We start from the raw sequence: 14,469 nt of genomic DNA on the forward strand, positions 1-14,469 counted from the left end.
CTAAAGCAGTAGGAACACTGTGTCATGAATAGTAAAAGGCACTAGGACAGTTTCACATCACCTTTTTATGATGCACAGGGTTTGTTGCATGAAGTTGAATATTATTTCATCTATGACACGCTCCCCTAGAAAAGAGAGGGTACACCTTTTTGACGGCATCCTCTAGTGGCTAAAATTAATTCAGTTGTCCCTCCCAGTTCCACGATAGAGGAGAGAGTACATCCCCTTGACGGCGAATTTTATTGATCACAATAGAATCGGTCGTCTCTCCCAGCTCAAGACTGATTTCTTCTCTTAATCATAGATAGCACCTAGTTAATGATCTTTGGGCTTATATCCTTTCCTATCATAGTTTGTTCGATAGCTTGATGTGTCGTGCTATCGAAAGCTCCTGAGACTACAGTAAAAGCGCAAAGGGCTTTATTTTTAGAATCAAATCCTTTTCAATTTTTTCCATGAGGCTATGAATATCCGTCCCCGTGGATTTTCCTGACTGATAGGCAAATTTATTTCTACACAGAAGGAGTTTGTTGAGGTTGTAAAACATTACTAATTACGCACAAATTAAAAAAAAAAATCTTATTGATTAGGAAACTATTCATGAAAGAGTATAGAAACCTATAAGAGCACATAACACACACAGAATAAGCATTTGAGTTGCTGTTAACTCATTGTCGATCAAGTAGACATTGTACCTAAGTTAGCACTAAACCAAATAGCAACAATTTGAATCTATGAATTTATTATCTTCTATAAGAAACATACATAGCTATTCATATGCTCGCCTTCCACACACCTCAGATGAATATTCCATTATATGATAATAAAACACAATCATATTTGTTTAAATATCATATTTCCGATTGCTTTCTGGGGGTCAATTCCCTAACTGTGAAAAACTGAAAACTCTACACTTATTGAAAACTCATTTGTACATACAATTTACACTTTAAATTTTAATGCGATTCTGTAAAGTATTGTGCACACTGTTTTGCTGAATGAGCGCTGAATTTAAAAGTCTTATGTCAGTGAGAAAATATTCATCAAACGCCATGAAAACAAAAAGGTCATTCTGCAACAGTGCGTATGAGTTTTGAATGTCAAAATAGTGTACACTAGTGCGAAGTTTTTATCAGTGAGGTTTTTTGTTCACAGTTTTGCTTTACACTTATTGAAAACTCATTTGTACATACAATTTACACTTTAAATTTTAATGCGATTCTGTAAAGTATTGTGCACATTGTTTTGCTGAATGAGCGCTGAATGTAAAAGTCTTATGTCAGTGAGAAAATATTCATCAAACGCCATGAAAACAAAAAGGTCATTCTGCAACAGTGCGTATGAGTTTTGAATGTCAAAATAGTGTACACTAGTACGAAGTTTTTATCAGTGAGGTTTTTTGTTCACAGTTTTGCTTTACAGAATCAGAATTTCAAAGTTTGCACAATTTCTTGTGTACACTTTAAAACTCACAGTTAGCATATAGGGCCCCTTGTTTCACAGTACAACTGCGTTTGCGATTAAGATCATTGATACTAAAAAAGAATTGAAATGAAAAAACAATATTAGTATACGTTTGCAACTGATATCACATTTACACTAGCCCCAAATGCATACTTCGGAATGAGTCATTTGAAAGCGTTTACATTGCCTTCATTAACAGCTTAACCTTCCCTGCAAAGCTCGACTGTGGATTGCATTGGCAGGCCAAATCAGTCATAACATACTGTGACGAATATTAGCATCACTAAGTTGCTACTAACAAAATGCACAACAACAATAAAGCAGCCACTCTTATTTAGAAGGCGACGAAGACACACAAATATGTAGTCATCAGCCGAAGTAGTTACTCACACATACACTCGCATTTGACTATGAGAAACGCTCAAACTACAAATATACATGTATATAGCTGGTAACCAAGAAAGAAGGTGAAACGTCTAGACCTTTGGAGAAATATGCGGCCGAGGCAACAGAAAGTATAAAAGCAGCGCAAGCTGAGGAATGACTAACCAGTGTGATTTAATCACGCTATTAGTTGCGAAGTGAAGTATAATTGTCCTACTCCCAAAGTAATCTAATAAAGACCATTTTGCAATACAGAATATGGGAGTTATTTATTCAAAAGTTTAGCGATTCGAACGTTAGCAGAAGGTTTGAAATAAGCGGAGTTTCCTTAACTTCGTTACAGTACATAAATGCGACTTATATGAGGAAAATACATCACAAATCGAGCTTTCCGACCTAAATAACGCATTTGGTGTAGTGTAAATGTGATATAAAGATATTCAAATCCTACTCATTTTGTAATTGCGTAATACGTCCCGTTAGCTGCTGCATTGCGGTATTCAAATTGTCAATCCTTCATTAAAATGTAAATTGTATGAAAATTATAAAAATAAAAAATATGAAAAATATGTATATACAGCAGCAAACAAAAAAATTGTTGTTGCAATTTCAAGCAAATTTCGTCAATTATATTTCACTTTTTCTAATTTCTATATTTTAAGAAAGAACTTCATGGAACTTTAGAACTTAAGCTATGAAAACCAATCTTAAAATGTTTTCGAAAATTCGAGATAATAAAAAAAAATTCGCACTTCATATTTGTAGGTTTTTAATTTTTTTTTTCAAGTGTGCAGTTTTATTGCCCAGTCAATTCTAAACTCACTTTAGGACTCCCAAAATTTACGTTGGTTTTTGAAAATTTTTGTTTTCCGTAGGTAGTTTGGGATTTTCTTCTTTTTTAAAAAAATATTCACACTTTGTTTGGAGAAAAATCTTAAACAACCTTCGAGAATATCTTGAAAGTTTAAATTGGATTGGGCTAAAAGGTGCATACATACTCAAAAAAATTAAAAAAAACTTCAAGTAAAAAGTCGAAAATTTTCGTAAAATTATTTCTTGTTATTGATATTAGAGAAAAAATAGTAAATTTGCACACGGCAATGGTTACTAGGACATGCTTCTGAATTTCACTTTTTATCAGTTAGGTTTTCGGAAGCTGAGTTTTGAAATCGAAATCTCCAACATTCGCACTTCATACTCGTGTAAAGGCAGATGCCTCTAACCACTCAGCCATATAAATGTTCCGCTGCACGCTTTGCGATTTGTCTAGAAGTATTTCCTTTTTTGTTCTTATTCCTTTTATACATAATTAGATACATATATACTCTATATTTTTTATCCAAATTGTGTGGAATAGTTTTAGGCTCTTTCAACGGAACTTGATCAGCCAGATTGGATATTCTAGTAGTGCATTATAAGCAGGCTTGAGCTGTTCACTATTGTATCAATTGTTAGTGAACAGCGGAAGCATTGCTAATAATGCACTGCTGCAAAATCCAACATCACTGATCAAGTTCCGTTGAACAAGCCTAAAATTATTCGAGAAAATTTTTATAAAAAACCAAACCATAAAATTCACAAAAGTTTTTTCTTTAAATATCAAAAATGAAAAGCAGATTTTGCTTAATTAAATCCGATAAATATTTGCCACTGCTATTTTTCTATTCGCTGCTGTATTTCAGTATACATAATTATTAATATTTTCACCAACTTTGCTTACCAACTTTTCATGCTATGTATGATACAGCGAATTATGAAAAACAAAATTATTTTAATTATAAGTAAATTTTAATAATATACAAAATTTGTTCATACGTTTGCAAATTTGCCTTTTCATTATTTGCGATTGCCTCCAGATTGGTTTTTACATTTTTACATTCATTTCCACCGTCAAGATAGGACGTAAATGTGTCGTCGGCTTGCACAGTTTCGAATGAGGCAATCATTACAGTAAATATTATTGCGTATAATAGACGACTCATCTTGCAAAAATTTTGAATTGACTGCATGTAAAAGTTTGATTTGCGAGTTCGTTCGTTTTCTTGATAGCAATCGATGTGGTGTGGCATGACATAATCCCAAGTGGCATAACTACCAATTATTTACTTGGGCCTATGTCACTGGCCATGAGGTGCCTTAATACCAATCGGGATAATGTCACTCTTCAGCATTTAAAGAAGAAAATTTAAATTAATTAAAATTTTGATAAAGCAAAATTTTTAACTTGTTTAAATTATAAATGTTCAATTTAAAATAAATCACAAAAAAATACCTTTGAGATAATGTTATTGTTACTTGGGATTATGTCAACCCCACTACAGTGTTAAAAATCCGTAGCAAAAAACTTGTGGTTATATGAATGCATTAGGTGCGACATAAGTCCAAGTAAAAAATTTGGCGCTGTGCCACTTGAGACTACTTCATATCACCAATCGCTGCTAATATTATCAATACAATTATAATACAGGTGACTTACTGATTACAAAGCTTACTCATCACTTAGAGTGCGGTTGTACCTATAATAAAAGCATATTATGAAAAAAGTTCAAAATATTCGCACCGGGTTCCAGAACTTTATATATGTAAGATCAAAATTTTCGCTAGCTTCGTCAGAGTCTGACTGATTCAGAAGTCAGAGTCTGACTTTTCACCTCGTACAACAGGTGTTATACTAAATTTCTCAAAAAAAGAATCCAGCCCTTCAAATAAGGGAAAAGAGCGGACCACGCCCACAGTTTTACTTTTTCAATTTGCTGAACACATTAACAAAAAAATAAAATAAAATTTCGAAATGTAGAATTTCGAACTCCGAATTTCGTAAGCCGATATCTATTTTTTGGAGGCTAAGTTCGAAAAACGGAGATAGGACTTTGTTTACTTAAGCCTCAATCTCTACGAAAAAGTGTTTGTCCAATACCCAGAAAAAATTTTGATTTTGTCGCATAGTGTTATTATTATAAATACGAAACAACAGGTTTGACTCACTTATTTACTTTGACTTCCCCTATTCATGATATTTGGCATATCTTTATTAACTTTTCAATGCAAACCCTGCAATTTTTCCTCCAAAAATATCATGAGTTTCCGGTCTAAGTATAATAAGAATCAGGTAAAATAACAGTTGCAATAAATATTGAAAGTGCTATAACTTCTTTGTTTATTATTTTAGTAATATAGTTTCAAAGTGTTTAAGCCGCCTCCATCCCCATTAGACGGCGGCAATTCCTATGCGCAGCCGTGCGCGGCGAATGGAAAGGCGCCAACGAACACCCACCACTGCCATCGGCGAGGAACAACATTTTCCATTGCCAGTCAAGCATTATTACTCGGCAACTGCGGACGCGATCCTTTTTGCATATATTTATATTAGAGGATTATCTGAAAGACCTTCAGAAACGCTATAAATGGCAAACGCCACAGCGAAATCCTCAACCAGGCGACCTCGTCGTAATTAAAGAAGATTCACTCCCACCCACCGAGTGGCGTCTGGGACGAATCGAGAACGTTCGCCTCGGACCTGACAACCATGTTCGGGTTGTAGATGTTCGCACCCAAAATGGGCTTGTTATACGCCCCTTAGTTAAACTGTGCTTCCTTCCAATGGTGCACCCTTCGAGCACAGCGCTCTAACTTATATACGTTTCCCCTGTCTAATTATCTTTCCGTTTATCATCCGCTGTATTCAACACTTCTCGTTTCTCTGTCTGCTCTTATACTTCCAGGACGACACCCATCTGGCTCCCACGGCACAGACCGACAGCTGCCTTCAGTGTCGGCTCTGCCTCCACTACCACGCGCAGCGGACAGATCGAAGAAACCAGCGGCAACCCCCAAACCGGAACATATGGCCAAGCGCACGATCACGCGCACCCCACAAGGCCTGCCAACGACGTAATATAGCCAGTCGCGCCTCAAATACCACCAATCGCGCCTTGCAGGAACTGAAGAAGGTCCTTACAAGAACTTCCCTGCAGGGCGGGCAGGATGTTTAAGCCGCCTCCATCCCCATTAGACAGCGGCAATTCCTATGCGCAGCCGTGCGCGGCGAATGGAAAGGCGCCAACGAACACTCACCACTGCCATCGGCGAGGAACAACATTTTCCATTCGCCAGTCAAGTACTATCACTCGGCAAACGCGGACGCGCTCCTTTTATATAAATTTAATTAATACTTTGAATTTGTATTTAGTTTGAACACTTGTAAATATATCTCATTTAGAGTGGTTTAGTTATTAACATTGAAAGTCAAACTAAAAGTAAAAGAATTAGCACGATTAAAGTGAAATATTTATAACGTTTTAGAAAAAAACTATTAAAGTATTAATTAAATTTATATAAAAGGAGCGCGTCCGCGTTTGCCGAGTGATAGTACTTGACTGGCGAATGGAAAATGTTGTTCCTCGCCGATGGCAGTGGTGAGTGTTCGTTGGCGCCTTTCCATTCGCCGCGCACGGCTGCGCATAGGAATTGCCGCTGTCTAATGGGGATGGAGGCGGCTTAAACACAAAGCAACATTTACTTGAATTTTTAAGTACTTTCGTTGGTAAGGAAAAAACATACATTAGGGGGGGTAAAATTTTGTTAGCTGACCTAATCATGTGAAAACGACTTCATAGCTTAAAAGGACATTAAACGGAAATGTGAAGATTCTCAAGGCCAAAATAATGACATATCATTTTTAAAAATCGGACGTCAAATAACCAAGTTACAACGAAAAAACCGTTTCGTCTGTATTTCGAAGAATCAAAAAAAATTAAAAAAAATGTTCCGAAACCCTCAACATAATCTTCAAATTTAGGGCCGGACATTAGCAACTTTTTTTTGACCCAGTCTAATATGTACCCAAAATCCAAGATGAATGGAAAAACTATTCTCCACGACACAATATGCGTACACCAAAAGCAAATTGGTAGACATAGCACTGAGTATAAACATAAAGAAAGGCCTGTAATAAGAGGAGTAAGCCTTAGGAGTCATCTTAGACATTGCCGGGGCTTTCAACAATGTCTATCTTATGAAGTACATCCAGCGATAACCGAATGGATCGGCTGCATGTAAAATTGAAAGAAAATTACTTCACACTGGGGGTTGTATGATGCCACGAAATCAGTAGACAGGAGCACGACGCAGCGGGGGGTGTTACCACCTCTACTGTAGACGCTCGTCATCGACCAACACCTCAGGCTGTTCGATGAGGAACCCGTCAAACGTACGGCTTACGCAGATAACGTTGCAGTTGTCATAAGTGAAAAGGGCCTTCCAAAAATTAGCTCTTTGATGGATCAGGCGCGTTGAGATACAGATACCTGGGCATCTAATGTTGGGTTGAGCGTCAACGCGGAGAAAACGGATATGGTATTTTTACTAAGAGCTACAAAATGGACTGCTAGCAGGGGTGACCCTGCATCAGTGCTCTAAATGTCTATATAGACAGTAAGTTGTAGTGGAAGCTCAACGTGGTGGAGAGAGTAAAGAAGCGCTCAACGATATTCTATGCCTGTAAAAAATTCTGGGGGTGTATGTGGGGTCCATCGCCCTCTCTTTCATTGTGTATTACGGTTCTAGTTTGGTGGACAGCCACACAAAAAATATCTGTACCAAAAACATGATGGGGACGCATATTATCAATGATTAGCATGACGGGAATCCCGAAAACTACTTTCACAGCAGCATTGAATGACACTCCGCTATCAACTGTAATAAGACTTCCAGCAGCTGGTGTGCAGGTCGTATAGCCAAACAGATCCCTTGCCTGTGCTTCGAGAGAAATCTTGCGAACAAAATAGAGCCGGAGGGTTGGCGCAAGGGTACGGAAATGACAGAAATTACAATATAAGTTTATACCGATGATTCCAAATTAACAGAAGGGGTTAGGTCAGCTGTTTACGGTGTCGATCAAAAAATAAGTAGATCTTACAGGCTGCCAGATCAGAGCAGTGTCTCTCATGGGGTAATTGTTGCCGTGAAGAAAGCAGCAGAAATTCTGGAGGAAGCGCGTTTAAGCTGCAGCCGCGTCAATACATATATTAATAGTCAGAAGGCGATCAAGGCAATATTCTAATATAGTATTTCATCAAAATGTGTCCTGGAACGCAAAGAAGTTCAAGTCGGAACACATATCTATTCTGGATTCCCAGTTATAGGGGGATATAATTGATAGATAGACGAAAGGCGTCCCAATCGCAAGAAATAAAAAGAAGACAGGAGTTGCATATGATATATCAAACAGGAAACGCTTAAACAGAAACGCGGAACTTTTCTAAGATCATGTGCAAATTTTACGACGTTAAGCTCACAAAGTTGCTCATATCACTAAAGATAGAAGTCTTAAGGCTCACGATGGATATACTAAATGCACACTGCTTTCTGGTTTCATGGTTTTCATGCTTAAAAGCCGACAGATTTGCCAGAAGTAGCAATCAAGCTAAGTCTTATAAAGGTTCTAGTATTTGCCAAATGGACGGAGTTATCCTATAGCATAAGTTCTGGGCCCGTATTACGTATTACGATCCGTGATCCAAACACATTTTTTAAATCACAATAGCTCAGAAAAGGTGGATGGGATAATTAGCACATTTGAGCTAGCGACAAATAGTACTCGTTAGATCCAGATTTGTTATAATTTTATTTGACAGTTGCATAGTTATCGGTTTTCAGTCACTGTTGTTGTTGTTGTAGCAGTGAAATGGGGTTACACTGAAATGACAGCCCTTGATCGGGCAATATCCCGAGTCGCTTCGGTACATTGAACGGCTGCTATTTCAGTCACTGATCGTAGCACGTAATACTGGCCCTAGTAACTATCTGGGATTCTCCGTCTGGGCGTCAAACAAATTCTGGTTACAGTATGGATACATTCAGTCTATGTGAGGTCTTTATTGCTCGGCCAGTTCCACCTAACCTGAGGAGAACATAGTAAACGTTAGTTTTCTCGGGATACGCTCTAATGCATATAAGCATTTTCAGCTGGTGAAAAAGACAACGAAACCCAAACGACATTAGGGACTTTCAGCAAACACAACTGTTGAGCAACCATTGGGTAATTAATTTTTTGAGGCACCGTCAATATTTTTAATCAACTCAACAGTTTGGAGCTTACGTTAAATTACTAATTATGCTACATTCACATTTTGGGTTTTGTCAAAACCTACATCTGACAAATGATGCTTTGGCAACATGTTTCCATCAGTTGAGTGATAGAAACTATATATTTATGTACCCTCACTACGGTAATCACCTTGTCAGTGACGTAGAACTATCAAATCCCTGCTTCCGCGGTGTTTCATGGAACTTATCTATTGGATGATCTGTAGCCAAGGGGTTTATTTGGCTATACTTCATCAAAGCCTTCCCAATACCGGGCCAGTTCGGAAAGTAACGGTTGACTTATTACAGTATGAGGCGCTACTTTGGCGAGCTTTTTTTTTACTCTGCGTTGTCAGGATGGTACCTTGATAAGGGGAGGAGAGAAGGAGAACCAAATGACAAGCTAGTGAAAAATAAAACTTTGCGGGGAACGGAGAAAAAGTGTACACAAGAGTACGAATTAGAGAGATCAAAAGAGCCCCTCACAATACTATCTACCATCCTACAGCACTAGGAATAACTTGGGGCAATGAACATTTGTTTTGGGCTCGTGAAGTGGCAGAAGGGTTTTGCTGCAAGGAAGCCTCGGTCCCGCAACCGTTAGGAAGAGAAATAAGTTTCGATCGTCTGAAGGCGACAAGCTTGTTTTTAATAGCCAAAACGAAACTAAGGTTAAAGCAGTGAGGCTGCAGAACGATTGTGTCTTCGTGCCCATTTCGCCTGGGCAGTACAAAGCTGGTAATTTGCCCTTGGAATCTCACTTTGGTGTAAGAACACGGAATGAGCGATGTCCAGCGAGTGAGCCGCTACTACTAGCTGAGTGGAAGGAGTGTTTTTTTAGCAGGGCTTTGCCCTTTAGGTTATCTCACCCGTGTCCAACCCAACTGAGGTGAGGGGTGCAGACTTATGGCCACCTGATCCCTTCCGTGGGCATAAAGGGCTGCCGCTGTACATTTTTGGCGTACTACCCCTCAGTCCACCAATCTGCCTACCGTCACCGACTGGTAATATCATATGTAATATCACGAACAGTATTCCTGCCCTGATTCCAAGGGCTTTTGTTGGCCATAGTTGGATTTCGGCCATTTTTTATACCAAGATAAAGTGATTTCAGATAAGTATGTGAACTAAGTTTAGTAAAGATATATCGATTTTTGCTCAAGTTATCATGTTAACGGCCGAGCGGAAGGACAGACGGTCGACTGTGTATAAAAACTGGGCGTGGCTTCAACTGATTTCGCCCATTTTCACAGTTATCGTCATAGAATCTATGCCTATACCAGATTTCACAAGGATGGTAAATTTTTGTTCGTTTTATGGCATTAAAAGTATTCTAGACGTATTAAATGAAAAAGGGCGGAGCCACGCCCATTTTGAAATTTTCTTTTATTTTTGTATTTTGTTGCACCATATCATTACTGGAGTTGAATGTTGACATAATTTACTTATATATTGTAAAGATATTAAATTTTTTGGTAAAATTTGACTTTAAAAAAATTTTTTTGTTCGTCATCCGATTTTGCTAATTTTTATTTAACACACATATAGATAGGAATAACATTCATCACGATATCTTCAACGACTGCCAAATTACAGCTTGCAAAACTTTTAAATTACCTTCTCTTAAAAGTGGGCGGTGCCACGCCCACTGTCCAAAATTTTATAAATTTTCTATTTTGCGTCATAAGGTTAACGCACCTACCAAGTTTCATCGCTTTATCCGTCTTTGGTAATGAATTATCGCGCTTTTTCGATTTTTCGAAATTTTCGATATCGAAAAAGTGGGCGTGGTTTTTGTCCGATTTCGTTCAATTTACATAGCGATCTGACATGAGTGCCCAGGAACTTGCATACCAAATTTCATCAAGATACATTAAAATTTACTCAAGTTATCGTGTTTAAGGACGGACGGACGGACGGACATGGCTAAATGGATTTCTTTTTTCGGCCAGATCATTTTGATATATATCTATCTCGGTTAGTTTATGCCGTTACAGACTACCGTTATGCGAACAAAATTAATATACTCTGTGAGCTCTGCTCAGCTGAGTATAAAAATTACAATTATACTGCTTGGAATTAGATCAGAGCACTTAATCTATAAAGCAATTATCTGGAAAGCAGAGCAAATGCTGTTACTGTAGCGGTAAAGACATTTTCCACAGGTTTTGAAGTTTGTTACCAAGTTTGATAGTCCCTTGCAAAATACAGGCCCAGTAAGCTCCGAAACTATCATCTAAAGGATACGACTATAACAAGAACACATTGATATGACCACATCGAGCTTGCTATCCATGAATCATTGATGAGCAGTAAGCCGTTCGTTATTTATACTTTTTTCAAATATAAAGTGTAGCGGGCGGAATATAATAAATAATGGTCTAAAAATACGCCGTGCAAAATTGCACTCGAATTTGATAACTCTTAAATACCTAGGCCACGTAATTCTAGAAATAGTTCATAAACTGTTGGTCTGATTACATTATGTAGCGGGATGTTAAGGCGAAAAAAATATCTTTAATGGGGGAGAAAGTCGTTTTCGCAGTTCCGTATAAAAAACTGCCGCTTTTTTTTATAATCTAATTCTGTGAGTTTTTTCACGTAATATATACCTATATGTATTGTAACGTAATTTCCATAAATAATTCCGCTTATTTGCAACCTTCTGCTTACGTTCGTATCACTAAACTTTTGAATAAAACACTTCAATATTCTGTATTACAAAATGGTCTTTATTAGACTACTTTGAAATTACTACACAATTAAACTTCACTTCGCAACTGATAGCGTGTTTAAATCAAACTTATTACAGATTACTCAGCTTTCGCTGCTTTTATACTCTGTGCCCAAATGTCTAGACGTTTTTCTGCTAGAATTTTCTACTTGGTTACCAGCTATACGCTACCAGCTATAAACTACAGATGCACGTTTATAGCCTCTCGCATAGCCATATGCGCATGTATATGTGAGTAATACTTCCACCAATTACTACATCTGTATGTGTGTTATCTCTTCGTTGCCTTGTATGTATGTGGGTAAATGATGATTAATGTGTTTATGTAGCTTGCTTAATATTTCTGTTGTTGTGCCTTTATTCAATAACCTTAGAGATGGTAATATTCAATAAATCGTAATTATTAAATTTCCTCTCTTTTTAGTTGTTTTGCACTGCTATGAATGGATGTTGTGCTACTTGTTGGATAGGACATCGGAGCGAATGGCAGAGGATATAAAGTTAGGCGCACACCGTTTCGATGCTCGCAATAATTCCCAAGTGTATGGAGCTCGAGATGTTTCCATAGCATACGCGGAATACTTCGCTCTGTGTCGCTTTAGGGAATGTTATCGTCGATTGAGTGCTGACAATGAATTGGCCAAAGTGTTGAATATCATTTTTACTATCTACTCAATGTGGTGTATTGATCGTCATATGGCCACATTTTATGTTGGTGGATTTGCCATATCGGCTTCATTTGCAGAAACAATACGTGCACGACTACTAACGAAATGTGGTGACCTAAAGGAATCAGCTGTATCGGTAGCGGACGCTTTGGCTCCACCTGATTTTGCACTTAATTCGATCATCGCGAAATCCGATGGACTTTTGTATGAAAATTTACAAAAAGAGTTTATGACCAATAAGGGAGCATTCGAACGAGCCTCCTGGTGGAAGGAAATTATTATTCCTCAGGTTAAGTCAAAGCTTTAAAAAGCAAATTCCGGAGTGTGGATAAGCCATGGCTCGATTATATGGTTGGCTCATCTCATCAGCTGATTTTATTTTTTTATTTCATTAGTATAGGGATTGTCAAAAGGAGATGGCAAACGTAAAATGTAACCAACACATTCACATAATTTACGCCGTGATGGCCTAGTTTTGTAATAAAAATAGTTTGACATCACTTTCAGTTATATTTTCAGTAAATGGATTTAATTTAGCGCATTATTTTCCCACAACTCACAAGAATTGCAAAGATTTATATTTTCTATCCATTCATTTCGCCTAACACCAACACGCATTTTGACAATCTGAACAAAGTATGTTTCTGCTGTAGATATGAGCCAACCATATAGTTGAACCATGGGATAAGAAAACAAATTGCATTTTCCTATGTATTATAGAGCATTTTAACGATATTATGTTGTATTATATACTAAATATACATATATATTTATGTATAATGTTGGAAGTGATTGTGTCTGTGTTAAATACATTATTTGTTAAACTGTAAACTTGTATAAAATAAAATTCACACTAACTTAAAATGTTTACATTCACAAGCAATTTGATTATAGCCTAGTCATTTGGTGTACGGAGGGTCAAACTGTCAACCAAACTGCACAAAACTATTAAACTGGAGAGAATTTTTTTTTAATATATAATGGCCGAGCTACAATGAACGTTACCATATACTTAGATGCGTTTGATGAAATCTTAAAGCCCCATTTTCATATACATAGATGCGTTTAACGCAATCTTACGCATGATGAGTAGATTGCACGTATTTTTATGGGGAACGGTAGATCGAGCCACACTGGCACCATCTGACAAGAAAAAGTAGCCAACTTCCAATCTTTGAATCAAGCAGAGCATAAGAAGAACTCGATATTTGCTTTGGCTAAGGGTGCTTTCACATTTTTCTAGTGAAATTATTTTACTCACTTGTTGGTACTTCTCTAAAAATTTTCAAAGTTAAGAGCTGCAATTTCACAAATGAACAGGACACAAAATGTGTTAGCAAATTTCTTGTATACTGGATATGTTTATAACAGTGCTTCGCGAAATTTTTTATGTAAATGGGCAAGGGGAAATAAACTTCAATTGCCAAGTCTGATGTTGCTTTATATTGTAACGAATTTACTGAAATTCCGCTTATTGCAAATCTTCTGCTAACGTTCGAATCGCTAAACTGTTGAATAAATAATTCCAATATTAAATAATGCAAAAATGGACTTTATTAAAGTACTTCACAATAACACTTCTATTGCTCGCCAGATAGCGTCTTAAATCAAACTGATTGTCGTGTCTCTACTGTTGCCGCTTTTATACTGTCCGGTTTCCTCACCGGCATATTTCTAGGCGCTTCTATTTCCAGAACTTACTAGTTAGTTATCAGCTATAAATTTCTAAGCTATAACTACAGATGCACGGTTTTTATAGCTTCTCTCATAGTCCATGCGCTTGTATATGTGAGTAATACTTGCACAATTACTGCATACTTTCAGGAGTATCTCAGATATCTGCATGTGGTTGTGCGTTGCTTCTCCGCTGCGTGTAGGTACATATGTGTAGACATGATGATTGATTCTTTTATGTAGATAAAAGTGACTGCCTGCCTTATTGTTGTGTGGCTTCATTTACTTAGCATTCGATCTTTGCGTCGTTTTGAAGCAAACATTGCCGACATTGCAGCTGTCTTTGAACACCCGCATTTCCATTGCTATGGCAATGCCAAAGTAACGAAAAAAGGAATTCAAAATCTTATGTCTTCAAATTTTTAAATTTCTTTTCTATTAGTATTTTTATTTTGGGTA

The 14,469-nt window shown here is 37.3% G+C and overlaps 1 protein-coding gene and 1 long non-coding RNA gene across 15 annotated transcripts in view; one reads left to right on the forward strand and one right to left on the reverse strand.

Moving 5' to 3' along the window:
- The window catches only part of LOC137239984 (peroxisomal acyl-coenzyme A oxidase 3), a 64,769-nt gene extending 51,550 nt beyond the window's left edge, over positions 1-13,219 (forward strand). For 13 of the 14 annotated variants that reach the window (XM_067765825.1, XM_067765827.1, XM_067765829.1 and 10 more), the window contains 2 exons: positions 11,747-11,899; positions 12,093-13,219. In XM_067765825.1, coding sequence (XP_067621926.1) covers positions 11,747-11,899; positions 12,093-12,643 — 704 coding nt within the window. In that variant the 3' untranslated portion in view covers positions 12,644-13,219. The remainder of the gene's footprint in view (positions 1-11,746; positions 11,900-12,092) is intronic. The other variant, XM_067765838.1, reaches the window with a different exon arrangement.
- On the reverse strand, positions 869-3,834 carry LOC137239986 (uncharacterized). The gene is made up of 3 exons (XR_010949575.1): positions 3,569-3,834; positions 2,300-2,362; positions 869-1,535 (listed from the first exon to the last, which is right to left on the reverse strand). It is a non-coding gene; the product is annotated as an uncharacterized lncRNA (long non-coding RNA).
- Positions 13,220-14,469: the final 1,250 nt, after the last annotated feature.

The sequence above is a fragment of the Eurosta solidaginis genome, chromosome 2 (genome assembly GCF_040869045.1).
Source record: "Eurosta solidaginis isolate ZX-2024a chromosome 2, ASM4086904v1, whole genome shotgun sequence".
Lineage (NCBI taxonomy): Eukaryota > Metazoa > Arthropoda > Insecta > Diptera > Tephritidae > Eurosta > Eurosta solidaginis.